Genomic DNA, 15,220 nt, shown 5'->3' on the forward strand with positions numbered 1-15,220 from the left:
CATTCGATCAGATGGCACAAGGGTCCATCAGGGGGCGCTGCTGTCCCTCTGCTCAGGTATTTAAAAACTGTATCACTAATTACGAGTTAGTTTCTGTAACAACAGACTTGTGGGAGAATATTTGACTCAGAAAGCGAAAAGACAAAAAAATGTCTTAGATCAGAAAAAAAAAGGCACCAGGTGATAGCAACAATTTAAATGAAACCACAATAAACCCAGTTATGACGGTATGCAAGATTATAAATTTAGGATTCAATGAGTTCTAGAGAACATTTTGAGAGTAAGTTCATCTAGAGTCCAAACATAACTTGCAGACTAGGCCTTCTGAAAGTGAGTAATACTCTAAATACTCCAAAATTAGCCCTTGGATGCAATTAGTAGCCAATTAATTTGCAAAGAGAAGGAAAATGAGACGAGATAAGTAGCATTAATAATGTATGGACAGATACAGAGGGAGAAATCTAATCCCTGTGTGTTTCATGCCTCACAAGCTCAAAGCTACCATCACAAAAAAAAGCAAGAGAAACAGAGCCAGAAGCAAAGTGTTGGAATAAGTAACAAAGGCGGCGAAGAATGCAATCAGTGGCATTTCCTCCAAGCGACTGTCATAAATGTCAAGGTTCACACAAAATTCACATCATTTTAAAACTTCTACATATAATCATCTATTTATCTGTTGAGAAGGAACAACAGATAATCGGGGGGGAACTAAGACATGTACTGTTTTTACTAAACTGTTGCAGGTGAGGCTCGGTTCATATACTCTCTTCTACATAATGGAGATTCATTACAAACAAAGCCTCTTCCCTAATGCCCAGTAGAGACTTGACATCCAAAAATAGCGATCGCGTTTTCTGCCAAAACCTCTCGCTCGGCGTTGCTCACAAATCGCTGCCGTAAATAAGCATCCTGCTGTCTTCTTGCCAGTCGAGTAAATCATAAAACGGCTCCATTCAGCCCACAAATCTAGATGGAAGGCCTCAAGGGCTGGATCAGAATTACCATTTCCAAAGATTGCTTCTGCCAGTGTCCCATCTTTCAAAAGGAAACATTTATCTATCAGTTAGTCTGAGCAGCTGTCTCAGAGCTCTGCTCAGATTTTTGGCTTTTTTTAGGCCAGAAACATTAGAGTTCTGTTTTCCTGCCTCAAACAACACGACGCTCACTTTCTGTGAAGACATACTTGAAATACTTCCAGAGTTTGCGTTGGCTCCTGTTCTGGAAGTGAACCAGTAAGTGCTGTTTGCTCCTGTACATGCGAAAACCCCCGCATGCTTGACCTCCTATTGACAGACAAACAGGAGCCTTTCACACAAGCAAGTGGCAGACAAAAGCTCATCACATGAATCCTGTTACACAAAAACGAGTTCATGATGATTAAATTTTCAGTTAATCTAATACACCAAGTGGGATTTTCACCTGGGAGTGTACAAGGCAGTGTCATGTCTGTTCTTTGTTGAACAGCCGAACAGTAAACCCACAGAGAGAAGCAGTCGAGAGGAGACTGAGACATTTGGTATTCATCTGGACTGTCGCTGGGCAGCTGGAGCCAAAAGGCTGCCATGCCCCTAAGAATGGCTTTGTCCAGCAACCAAAACATTTCCAAGGAAATTCAGTGCAATCCCCCCCTTTTGTTTTTGTTAAACAAAACTAAATGTGCCCACTCTGTCATCATAAAAACACTAAAACCTCAGTCCTCAGTGCAGATATCACTGGTTCATCTTTGCTACTATAACAATACGTCTCACACTTCCTTTTTATAGTCTTACAATGAGCGTCCTAGCAAGAAACAACACATTCTTCCTCTTACTTAGATAAAGTTTAATTCCTTAGCAAGCTGCATTTAATTTATGTCCTGAAGAAGGAATTCAGTGCCACATAAATTGGGGACACCAAATCATGAAATAGTGTGTGAAATAATCTGTTCTGTTTCTGTTATGCAGTTGAATAGCAGCTGAAATATGGCAGACATGTTTTGGCAGCGCATTATGATGACAAATTGAAGACCTCAATCAATGTGACCGTAATGAAAATGGGCTTGAAACTTTCAATATCATTTTTTTTGTGTAATTACTTCACAAATGGATAATTTTCTCAGTTATTTGTAATTGTTAATGTCAGGTTGTTTCTTCAGAGTAATGTCTTTGAGCAAAAATTAAAATCATTCTGCAATGGCCCCTTTCTGTGTTTTGTGCCTGAAATTTTTAACTGTACCATTAGTTTTGTCCACAACAAACCACAAACCAACTAGTACATTTGCTTTACTTTGAAATAATAGGAATAACTGTACATTCCAGCTTATTACATTAGGGTGAAACCCACCTGATAACCTCCAGTTATTTAGACTTGTGGGTAAAAGCAGCCTATTATGGGAGGGTTAGCAGACATGGCTAACAAATACCTTAAAGACCTTTATTCACCATCCCTTACCCACCTAAATGACATCTATGAAATGTTTGTTGGCTGGTTGTAGGCTACTCCTAATTTTTCCTGCAGTGCATCTTATTATAAAGGTGTTTATAACTACAGAAAGAATGCAAAGACACCACAATGGGGCTATGGTTAAAACACCATAGCAGTAATCACTGTGTAATAGCAGCTAGAGGAAAGGTGAAGACCAGTTGCAACAGATACACCATGGCCACACTTAACAGATAACACACCTGAGGGGATCAGCTGCATCACTACCTTAAGTTAAGTGCCAGCTTTGTAAGCACCTGCTGTGCAGAGGCACAGGTGTGACAATACAGGACTGCAACACACTTCAGGGGGGGGAAGCATGAGTGAGATGGTAAATGCACTACTACATGAACCCTTTTCCCGACATGACATACGTCTGATGCTTTTTTCCAGCACTTTCTATCACCCACAAAGGAGTACAGCATCTTGCCCAAAGACACTTTAACATGCAGACTGGAGTAGCTCAGAATTGAACCACAGACCTTCTGATTAACGGATGACAACGACCTCCTGAACCACAGCCGCCCTCACAGAATCTGAGGAGATATAGATTTTAAACACCACAGCTTCAAACACGTGTTGGCCGAGCATGCGTATGGGCTGTGGATGGTGGTACAGATAGCACCGAAGGAACCGTGTCGATGAAAACATGAGCCGTGCGATGAGAGCGAGCTGCCCCGTGCAGCTCGTATCACTCAAATGCAAATCGAGGAAGAGTTTAATATTCTAGACGGGCTAAACACTGAAGCCCGTACCGTAGCTCTGATCCTCCTGTGTCCACACAAGGAGCCATAATGCTCTCTCGTCAGCTTAGAAGTGATGCAAATTAGCTTGAAATATTCACAGCAAAGCTACATTCCTACAGACAACAGTTTTATGCGTCGTCTCCCTTGATAAACACGATGGCTCTCGGCTCTTAAACAGATTCACTCTCTCTCTACTGTCAGCTTTCATGTGGCCCAAGAGTCCTGGGAACAGGAAAAGCTATTGTTGAGAATTTATAATACACATATTCAAGACTTAAAACTACAAGTCTTAATACAGTGCGGCAGGAGCTTTTGCAGCACCACCATATGCTGCACAGCAGGTTTATTGGTCTCTTTCAACAGGCGGCTGTGGTATAAAGGAGCAGCTGAAACCCCACCTCCAGCTAACTATGGGCAGGTGAGGCCAGCAGCCCTCATGTTGACCGCTGGTGTTGACACAGCTGCTGCTGTTGTCAACTTACACATGTGAACCAGAGGAGGGTTACAACTACACAGCTCCTGTTAGGCTAGCATGAGGATCCCCCGCTGGTTCCTGAGAAGTTAATAGGCAGCAGACAGTTAAAAACTACAGTTTGCACCACTGTCTGTGTCAGTTGTTACAAAGCAGTGCCTCACTGCTTTCACTGGTGCACCAGGACAGCATTTCTCCGTGTCTAAAGCCATACTGATCTAATCTATAGGAGAACAGTAATGCAACTCCCAAACATTGACTATCAGACCCCAAGGACCCTGTAAGGATGGGAGTAGAAATGTAAGAAGGAGGAAGATGTAATTTATGATTCAACAAAGAAGAGATTGGACAAGGTCAGACATACGGCTGATTCAGAGCTGCCTCCACCTGAGCAACCCCTAGAACTGTGGATGGAGGGCTTATGCAGGGGTCAGGTGACCCTCCAACCAACCCCACGCACCAATGTGATCTCTTCGTTTTGCTCTCTATATCCATGAAATACTGATTTATAATGCACTTATCAGCACAAGGCAGGGCAGCTTAGCCAAGGCTGACCAATTGTATTGCTTGTCCTCTCTCCCTCCCCGGGCCTTGATGCTCACCTTTGTATGTTTGACACAACTACCACAGGCAAAACAAAGCAAAGCCCAGTGATTGCTATCCACCTGGATTCCGCTAAGCTGAGGTTGGAGGAGAGGAGGGTGTAGTAATAAAGAAAGGAATGTGACTCTAATGTCCGAGGGGATTATTGCTATACATTTTTCCTTTGCTCTGTAACACCTGGAGGGATTTCTGTATGTCCAACGCTGTTTTTAATGCTCTGTGGCTTGCTGTAATCCACTTTGCTGATTCTGGAAAGAGTTCAGTGCTTTTGTTTCGCTCAGACTTATGAAATGCAGCCACAGCAGCCACGCCATTACATTCAATATTTACACACTAAAGGACCTTGATCTGATTTTTTTGTGTTTTGAAGAAAAGTAGGTGAATACGCTCCCCCATCTGTAGTACTACAGTCGCTTGATCAGACTTTATTCCTTGGTTCTAGCAACAAGATACTTTAGATGAAGCTAAATGTTTCTCATTTTGACTCTATGTCTATGTGCTAGTAAGAAGTAGTGAAACGACTAGAACCAGATCAAGCAGCCAGTGTTTCTTTTCACACTCTGTACTTAACGTGCATGTTTTGTCAGTTACCTACTACAGAACTACACATTCAAATTTGTGTCAGCCCATGTCTTAAGGGGATTGTTTAAAAAAAAAAAAAGAAAAAAAGAAAAAATATTGTAACCTTGATGCAATGGTATTAAATGTTATTAAAAAAAATGCAACTGTGACAAAGCTATCTGGGTCAAAGTCCACGTCCATGGAATGTGACTGAACTGTACTGAAACACAACAGCCAAATGGAGTGCTTTGTACTGTACAGGCGAACAGAAACACTAACATGACTGGTTTCATCCTAATCCCTGTGATCAAGAGGAAACTGAGCATGAGAATGGTCTCCCAGCACACCAACCCCTTTGCTTGTAAATGTCATGTCCCTGCACTAACAACTGTAAATAAAAAAGGAGCAATGAGCATAAGGCTTCAAAGGAAAACCCTCTTGTAAAAAACAGAGGTGTTTCCCAGAAACGCCAAAAGATGGACTACAGTGACTCGCTGTAAAAGGCACCAACACATTTTTACGAGCCCACCCCACCAAAAGGGATCCTGACGGACAGGCTCGCTCAGGGATCTGTTAATAATAGGAGCTTAACGCTGCTGCATGTGACCGAGCAGTATTAATAAATGAGAGGAGTGAAGCAATAAGGCCCAGGAGACGGCAGTAACAAGATGTTCGGGTCTGTTTTTTTGCTCCATAACAATACAGCAACAGGGGAGAAGTTATGCATTCCCGGGAAGCTTGGCACACATTTTCACTCCTTTAAAAATTGAATTTGAGACGTTCTTGCAGTTCTGCCACCCCCTGCCTCCTGACGAGCGTGCCACACAAACGACCCGTTGCACTGTTTTCTGGCACAACGCGTACACAAACGCAAGGCTCTCACTTGATGCGGTCCTTGCATTCATCGTACGGACATGTGATTTGGCTCAGTATAAAGCACGCGTTCGCACATCCAGTCTGCGCTGATCCCCGCATCTGCATAGCCGTTGCAGACGGCGGCGCACCGGCTGATAATGAAACGCACCGGACTCATTATGGAAGCGATAACACATCGCAGGTGTGTCACAGCCCGCCACGATGACAAACGTCTTTTCACACGAGCTAAATGCGTGAACAGATGCGAGGACGTCTTGCGGACTCGCGTTTAGGCCGATGCATTTCATTTTATAGAGAATATCTCTTTTTTTTTTTTAAAAGCCGTACTGGTAACTATTAATTAATACGCCCATTTAGGATGGAAGAGGACATATTGGAGCAGAATCCCCTCTTACCAGAGAGCATGACTGATGCCTTGCGAGGTCTCCATGGTTCTCTGGAGCGAAAGCAGGGGGAGGAAAATCATTCCTGCTTGTTTTTATTGGCAAAATGTGCGGAGATCCACGGAAAAGAGCTGCCCGTTCATGATGGTTCACTATCCCAATTGTAATTCACCAGCAGCCTCGCGACCTCCGCTGCGTCGGAGCTCTGCGCATCTCAACAGACCTGCTTTCTGCGCGGCATGAAAACGCTCTCTTTCACACAGCCAGCTGACTCCAACACGACCACAGCGACGATGCCCCTCCCCAGATGGTACATGCCTTCAATGTGCGCCACTCGATCCGCTAATAAGAATGTAACCCAGGTGTTGCACAGTAGCGTGGATTCATGTGCAGCATTCAAGGTAACCCTCTCCAAACCCCCAAGAGACTTTTTTCCAGATTTAAAAATTGATACGTTCAACTCGAAAAATTCAAATAGTCGTTTTAGTTTTACTGCTTTCTATGTCAGAGATAATTTGGACCGCACCATACCAAATTATAGCAGCCCAACATGGCTTTTTAATGGGAAGTTTATTGCGTTCTTCCATCCTTAATTCCATAACTTCAGTTGTAATAAACGTCAATGATTTGATTTCTTTTATACAAAGAGATCCAGATTTTCTGGAACTCTGACAGTTATTAGTATTTAAAAAATGCATTCAATATCCTTTGAAGTGCTAACTTTTTAATGTTTCGGATTGGATTAATATTGGACTAATTTCAGGGCTTCAAATGTTGTAAGAAAATTCACTGTAAGTATTAAGAAGTATATCCGATCCAGAAACAGCTTTATACTAATTAAAATATTTTTTTCAGCACATCACCAAATAACGGGCGAAAAAAGTGTCTCAAAACAAAAAAGGACCTGTTAAACACCTGTTACCAGCCAAGTGAAGCACACATTTCACTCTCTGAAGACAAAGTTAAAGGCGAGAGATCCACAAACAACAGCTGCGCTAAAGTCCTGGCAACAAATCATAAAGGGGAAACTGAAATTTGTGGTTAAATGGTCAGTTTTGCCTGAGAAAGTTCGTAAGTACAGCACTTGGTTCTTCCTTGATTATCTTCATCAGTACAGGACAACCTGGAGCATCTTTTTTGAAAGAGTCAGTTCCCAGAATTCATAGCAAAGCTTTTGACCGCTCATGAAGAACGATCAACAAAACCGACAAAGTGCTTGTTAAAGGCACAGCTGAACTCTGAACATTACACTGTTGCAGTCAAATTTACACGAACTCTCTCTAGAATCTGATTTATATTAACTGATCAAAGTATGTTTAAGGCTTGCTTAGCTTTATAGGCTATATGTTCTCTTTAGGTTATGTGTTCCACTGACTCAACCATAAAATCAATAATTAACAGACAGCAACCACATAAATTGATTTTACTGCATATAAAGTTTAAGTCAATTAATTCTACTCAGTTGATGATTTAGACACATTTGGCAAATTGTAAAATAATACAAAATATTATAACATTATCGCCAAACATTACATCCACAAAGACAAAAATGACCAGAAATGAGGAAAACCTGTGTCAGTTCTTCAAATATGTTTTAATTCAAAGACTAAATAATATTTTTTTTAAAGAATAACCCACTGTTCCCAAATATTTCAACATATGCACAATTACTTGAGGAAAACATAATTTAAAAAAAAAAAAATCACATCAAGAATGTATAAAATTTCACATTGTTAAAACTTACAAGAGGTTTGTAATTTGGGGAGGGGGGGGATGAATTATTATACACTTATAAAACAAAAACAAAACACATTATACAGCTGAAAATACAATTAAAGGCCAAGTGTTATACTACTCGAGAACAGAGACGGAAGGACACTCGTTAAGTGCGTATTATTATTTCAGATTTATAAAGAGTCATCGTCTGTATGACAATTGTTGCTACATCATCAGTTTAACAAGAGCATGTTGTTCCAAAAACAACAAAAACCTCGCAAAACCGAAAACTAAACCTTTAAGGAAAGTGTTCTCTGCTCTCAGCTAACATGCTGCCAGTCACAACAACTGTTTTAGTTTAAGATTTGTGAGGAATGTTTAACTACATTCATCTTAATCTGTTTTTTGTGTTTTGAGATCTTAAAGGTGTTTTTAGTGTCAAGTCTAAGTACGGGGTCAGTGAATAAAGTTTTCAGTAAATATATTGTGAAATATTCTCACTCGACATGACATTGGGCGAAATCGAGAGAAATTACAAGTACACAAAAGTCCTTTTTTTTTTTTTAAGTGTTACTTATGCATATTTGCATAACCATCCACACTGTCTCTTTATTTGGGGAACACTCAATTAAATACTTGACCAGTAATGTCACTGTATGCTCTGGATAATCACTATCTCAGATGTCTTGGGTCTTTTTAAAACAGCGGCTTGCTCCTACTTATAGCTTGTGGGTCGTGTCTGAACTTTTGCTTCTGCTCTAATGACTTTAGACTGTCATAGTAATAGGGTGAATACAAATTTAGCGTAATATGTCCATACTAGGTCAGTTTGTGATGATATATTTCCCACTTTTCAGATATTTCTGTTGCAATATAAACACACAAACTCACCCTGTGAAAGCAAAAAAGGAGGGTAGGTTAGATTTACCAGAAAAAAGCCGACCTACCCAACAAGTTATGAGATTAAAGTTATTTATTTATGAGAACAAACCTCAGGAGGGAATTGTACTTTTTTTTCCTGTCATGGGACAACGTCAATGCATTTTTAAAGGTCGTATGAAACTCATCACACCACACCCGCTGCTGCTAGGAGCACATTCTGCCTTCAGCGGAAGAGCCAATCAAATAATCGACTACTTTGCAATCAGATTAAGACATTTAAAAAATGCTTGTAATTTCAGCCCAGAATCAACATGTCATTATTATAATCCAGTATGAATGGTCATGAATTTGAAATAATCACATAATTCAATTTAAATAACTATTTCTAATAGAAGGGTACCTTTGGCAGCTCCCTTATTTCCCAAGTGGTCGCCACATCAGATGGATCCACACATCTGATTTGCCACCGGATACCCTTTCTAACTCACATTTATCTGGCCTTAGTATTGTCACTGGGAGCAAATGCAAAAATGGAGCACATCAAGCAAGAGCTAATGGAGTGCTAGTGACAACAGTGATGGCACTGGTGCACACTTGTTTTTACCAAAACAAATCTTCTATTAACTTTGTCGTATGTAGTATGAATGAACCCGGTAGCATGACAACAGTGTTAATGCTGGGAATCAAACCTGTGGGCTAATTCCTAGGAGTACAGTTGTCTGAAAGGGCTACTAAAATGTGGAATAATGGTAAGGAGGGCGAGGGATATTCCTCAAGTAAGAGTGTGAATCAACCAACAGCACACTAACCACACAGAGGGCTGACTTCAGCCTTGTCCAACACACTGCCAAAGCCAAGACACATAACAGTCAAGTAGAAAAGCCCTACACCTACATAATAAAACATCTGAGAAGAAACACGCCTGGATTATAACGTCACAACTCCTGAAATGCCTTTGGTGATTCTTAAAATAAACCATTAACAGTCCAGAGGTAAGTCTGTAAAGTTTTGATATACATCATCACCAAAAATTACAATAAAATGGGACAAAGTGTCACCAGAAAACCAGTGGTCTCCACTCTGCTCACATTTTTCCCCATTTCTGTCTGTGATGATGTTGAAGTCAGTGAAGTGCTCTGCAGTTATTACAAATGCCCACATTCTTCTTCACCAAGAAATCACATGTTGATGACCGTTCCAGTATGATGGGGTCTTTATAATGTAATGGTTCTTTAGGAGGCATCCCCTGGCACACAGAGTACTTCTCCAGACCCAAAAGCAGGTTGACCACCTCAGTCACCGAGGTTAGACGTGCTGGGTAGCAGTCGTACAGCGGGTGGGTGGGGAGCAGCGGTTGCTTTTGGACCGTGACCTGATAGAAGAAGCCCGGGTCGATCAGCACCATGGTGTCAGTCATGCTGGACTGCTTAGAACACTGGATGAGCTGCAGCTGCGGGCCCTCCACCATTATAGCATACCACAATATGGGCAGTACAGAGGAGCGTAAAGAGTCTAGTAGTTTCATGAGGTGGTTTTCTGCATCTGTACCAGTCCCAACCGAGTTATCAGCCAAGCTGAAGATCTGTGTAATCTGCAGACAATAAACGAATAACAATACATACACATATGATTGTTTTGGGGGGTACGGGCAGCCTCAGCAGGACACTTACCATGGGCAACTCCTCTTCGTCTTCTTCAACAACTTGCTTTGTAGCTTCTCTGGCACTTTGTGCTCTCTCTGCATCCCATCTGTTTTGCTGCTCCTGTATTGACAAAGTTGGTCTCATGAGAGTGACGCCTTAGTCTTTAACTTAATGCAAAATTATAAATATTAAACTACACCCAGCCCACACCTGCACATCAAATTGTGTCAGAATCCAACAACGCAGTTTATTATTAATACACTGAAACCGTTTGAAGACAGAAATGGATCCTTTGTGGAAGTCTGCAGCTACATGAAACCTCTGGTGCTACTAATGGAGATTATGTGAAGTATCGGGTAGCAGCCTCTGGGAATCCCACAAATAAACTTGTACAAACACATTGTAGTTCCTCAAGTTGCTATTTGAGGCTGGCTCATAAAACAAGTCAGATCCCACAGAATCTTAAAGTCTGGTTAAATAATTAAATAAGTAAAACAACACCACACCACTGTATGTGGGTGAATTTTACATAATTTGACATTATTAAACTGTTACTTTGTACTACTTAGCAGCTAGCTGTGTCTGTTGCATACATCCATACAGTTCATACACCATGCCAACATATCTTGCGAGGGCTAACTACAATTCAGCACCCTAACTTTTTATCCAAATATGCTCACTTGTGGCTCGAAGAAATAAAAATAAAAAAGGGAAAAAAAAGAACAAATTTGTGAAGCTAAATTTAAGAATTCAATTTGCTAAAAACTATTTGGTGGCATCTTTTATTTACAGTCTATTGTTTAAAAGGGGGGGGGGTGTTAGCTTGTGTATTGAATTATTAAACACTGTGGTATATAAAGATGTGCGCAACTATGCCGTTACTTTAGCAAAATTGTGTTTGTCTATAATTATGACGTAGAAGAAGATCAGACCAGCTGTGACAAATGCAGAAATTCTTTTATCTCTGTGTATACACCAACACCACCTCTGGAAAACATCAAATAGCTTCAATGAAAACCATGAACAAAATGATACATGTATGAAAAGGGCCACATTTTTAACAATTGGTGAAGTGTCAAAAAAGGAAATCTACACTCTTCCCTACACATAGTTTAGATAAGGAGGGCCAAGCAAACTTTGACTGTTATCATATTTGAAATAGATCGTGGAAAATTAGATATGTTCATCCATAAACTGACTGGCAAAACAAGTGACCACAAGGACAAACTGAAGGACAGCCAAGGAGAGGGTGGTGACAAGTAGAGAGCACAAACAGCTTGGCAGCAAAACGCAGCCATTACATTACAACAGATCACATTAACTTTTGTGGGTGGCCTCATGCCAAATGTTTTAGACACAAACCGAATCACTGCAACATCTCTGGTTTATCCATCCAGGTTGAAGGCATTGTTACATTTTGTAACCCTTCTGTCTTTCATGCTTCTATTCTGTAAAACTGCAATAAAGGCAAACTGCTCAAAAGCTTCATTTAAATGATGCTGTCAAATATTGAAACGACAGCAAAGGACCACGAGAACTGTAACAAGAAGAAACAACCCTGACATTATACACTTTACTTGTTCAGACTTCATTACCAAACAAAGGTTAAAAAGAAAAAGACCACAGATTTAAGAAAACGGGGTTCCAGTAAGTGTTCATGACACGAAAGTGTAAGTAGGAGGCTGATGGCTCGTGATGAGTGAGGATCGTGCCGTCGTTCGGCACTGGTCAGCAATAGCTTTTTACACAATCAGCCAGAAAAGCGCAACAGTTTACAACAGAGCTGTGAGACCTTTGAAGCAAACCTCTTGGTGAGGATCAGAAAGAGCAACGCTTTTGTTTAAGTTAAACTTACCTGGTGGGGGTTGCTGTGGTTGCTGATCTGAGGGACGCTGTCTGACAGTCCGTTCTGCACTCCAAACTCGGAATTATTCAACTGCTGAAAGACAGCGTTACGTTGAAATCGTGTTTCTGTTTGAGATGAGGGGCATTTGTCAAAATATGTGTGGACTGAGATCTGATTTCAAACCTGCATAGATGATTGGTGGTTTCTCACATTCGTGTCAAAAAAGCTTTTGCTAGACCTCACAGGTGACGAGCTCCAACTAATCTACAACGGCAGAGCAAAGCCAGGTCAGGTTCACAATTAATGGGGTGATCGAGTCGTAGCTGCCAAATGACCTCAAAAATAATCTTTATGAGCAAAGAGGAAACAAAATAAATGACCAGAGGCGTTGGGCACTCACTGGTTGTAAATTACTGTCATCATCTTCATTGTCGCTTAAATCATAGCCCATTTGAGACCCTTTGGTTTTCTTTAAACCTAACTTGCGACTGTATGTGTAGTGAGGTCTAGGCCGGCCTGGCGGAAGTGGGCCATCTGGTCCGTAGTCACCTTGTCCCATCTGGAAGGGCAGCAAATGCCTCTGCCAGGTAGAAGCAGAGGAATTTACTTAAATAAATACTGGAAGAAGCAGTGTCATTGAAAAACTATTTTACAAAATTGCATCTGTCAGAGTCTTACCATTGCCTGCCTCTGACACTGTCGTAAGCGACACTTCTGCCTTTTCTTGTTACTGCCCCCAAACTTGGGCTTGTCTATACAGAAATCACACGTGCCACAGTCTTTCCTGCAGAGACAGGCCTTGCATTCTCCACAGGAACGTCGCTTCCGCTTTTTGTGCCACTGAAAACAAGAAAATTCACACAATTGGGTCAAAATAACAAGACAACAGTGAAGAAATCACTAATAGAGACACACTTTTATCAAAGATACGCGACAAGTACGGGCTACTATGGGCAAAAGGTGTCTTAGGAATTACACAACTTCTATTTCCACGATAAATCTCCAAAAATGTAAAAATGTGTAAAATTCAATGTTTACTGAATCATTCTGGTTAATTAACTGGTTGAATAAAGAGAAAGTTAAAGACAAAAAAAAATGTGCAGTCGACTCCAACAGTCTTTAACCAACTAGTGCTGAGGTGTCTAAAGGGTACAGGGGGAGATTGCCTATATGGGAGGAAAGTTATTGTTTGCAATCAGCCTGAATGAAACAGCAATCCCACTGATGTGGAACAAAGTGGAGGCTGTAACTTTCCTATAATTAATAAACAGCACAAAAATGTCATTGTGTTTTCCCATATTGGCTTTCCATTCTTTGAGGTTCGGCTGGTGCTTCTTCTTCTGCAGTAGTTTAATGACACCAGGCTGCAGAATTGGTGCCCCCAACTGTTGATCACAATCCACCTAAAGCCTAATATTTTTATAGCAGTTGTGAATGTTTTCACTTATTTACACATTCTGGAAACATTGCTAAAAGTTGTACTAAACGTGGATGGAAACTTGGCTAATGAGTATATATTCCTAAAATGTATTCACCTCTCTCCCACCCATCACAGCCTGAGGAGTCCTCACATCAGCTGGGAGTTGTTGCATCTATTGTTAAGATGTGTCCCTTTTTTAACATGAAACGTTGTTACGTTGCAGTTCATATAAAACCAGCATGAACAGAACTGTAACACTAACGAACTTTCACTCAACTCAACTTGAAGTTGAAGTTGCTGTTGTGAAATGCTGCAAAAATTCAAGGTGCTGGAAACATTCCTCAGAGATTTTGGTCCACATTGACATCATCTAGTCACACAGTTGCTGCAGATTTATTGACTGCACCTTCCTGATGTAGATGTCTCACCACATCTCACAGGAGCCCTATCTGGATGTCATTTGGGTAAAGTGAACTCAAGAAACCAGTTTCAGATGAGCTTTGTGACATTATCCAGTCAGCAACAACACTTACAATGATTTTTAAATGGTGTTCAGTTGGTACTAAGAGGCCTATAGTGTGCTCCGAAAATATTCCCCATAACACTGTAACACCACCACCAACCTGAACCGTTGATACAAGGCAGGATGGATCCATGCTTTCATGTTGTTTAAGGCAAATTCTGACCCTACTGTCTGAATGTTGTAGCAGAAATCATGACTCACTGGGGAGCCTCAGTTCCATGTTCATGTTCTGAGAGGAGAGGCATGCAGTGCGGTCTTATGTTGCTGTAGGCCATCGGCTTCAAGGATTGATGTGCTGTGGGATCCTTTTCTGAATACCTTGGTTGTCACAAGTGGTCATCTGAGTTACTGTTCCCACTGTGCAGACTAGGGCTGCCATAAATGATTATTTTGATAGTTGACTAGTCACAGATTATTTTTGCGATTAGTCAACTAATCAAATCATGCATCCATTGGACGTAAAACGTACAGCTTATTGCACCAGCATGCATCTGCTCTTATATAACTATCATTAGCTTAAAGCTTGAAGTGTTTAAGGTATGTGCTAACCAAAAATAAAGATAACATGATAGTTTATTAAACTTTTAATGAAATTTGCAGATTTTCTTGGTGGAGTTTAATAAACTCTGCCGTCTACTCCTTGCTATCTAAAATGTAACAGGACACTGGAGTAAATTCTCAACCATCTCACACTTGTGTTTAATCAGTTTTCTGTTTGACGTTTATTCAGCTGTGTAAAAACTAGAGATGGCACGATACCACTTTTTTATGTCCGATACCGATACCGATATCATAAATTTGGATATCTGCCGATACCGATATGAATCCGATATAGTGTTTTTTAATCAACAAAACTGTTTTTTAAATATCTTGCTGCATTTTGTATAAGTTCATACTCAAGTTTAAAGCAACAACTACACTAAAGCTATTCTGTTATACCTGTATGCAAAAAAAAATTTTTATAGTTCAGCAATACTGATCAATCTAATAAACATAAACCTGCACCATCCTCCCTATTCTGGTATTTTAAAGAGTACTTAGCATAAATATTAAGCAACCTAACTAATAGGGTTCCAACTCCCAGCAACA

At 40.7% G+C, this 15,220-nt stretch overlaps 2 protein-coding genes across 4 annotated transcripts in view; both read right to left on the reverse strand.

The window, feature by feature from the left end:
• The window catches only part of ccdc120b (coiled-coil domain containing 120b), a 13,878-nt gene extending 7,393 nt beyond the window's left edge, over positions 1-6,485 (reverse strand). The window contains exon 1 of one of the 2 annotated variants that reach the window (XM_005752937.2): positions 6,114-6,485. The gene's annotated coding sequence lies outside the window, so the exon portion shown is untranslated. The remainder of the gene's footprint in view (positions 1-6,113) is intronic. The other variant, XM_005752936.2, reaches the window with a different exon arrangement.
• Positions 6,486-7,727: 1,242 nt separating this feature from the next.
• LOC102210116 (uncharacterized) overlaps positions 7,728-15,220 on the reverse strand; it is a 14,416-nt gene continuing 6,923 nt past the window's right edge. For both annotated transcript variants that reach the window (XM_013915873.1, XM_013915874.1), the window contains exons 12-17: positions 12,867-13,028; positions 12,589-12,768; positions 12,372-12,452; positions 12,198-12,281; positions 10,370-10,462; positions 7,728-10,290 (exon numbers count right to left, since the gene is read on the reverse strand). In XM_013915873.1, the coding sequence (XP_013771327.1) occupies positions 9,823-10,290; positions 10,370-10,462; positions 12,198-12,281; positions 12,372-12,452; positions 12,589-12,768; positions 12,867-13,028 (1,068 nt within the window). In that variant the 3' untranslated portion in view covers positions 7,728-9,822. The remainder of the gene's footprint in view (positions 10,291-10,369; positions 10,463-12,197; positions 12,282-12,371; positions 12,453-12,588; positions 12,769-12,866; positions 13,029-15,220) is intronic.

The sequence above is a fragment of the Pundamilia nyererei genome, unplaced genomic scaffold (assembly GCF_000239375.1).
Source record: "Pundamilia nyererei isolate P.nyererei 1_Seehausen unplaced genomic scaffold, PunNye1.0 scaffold00391, whole genome shotgun sequence".
Lineage (NCBI taxonomy): Eukaryota > Metazoa > Chordata > Actinopteri > Cichliformes > Cichlidae > Pundamilia > Pundamilia nyererei.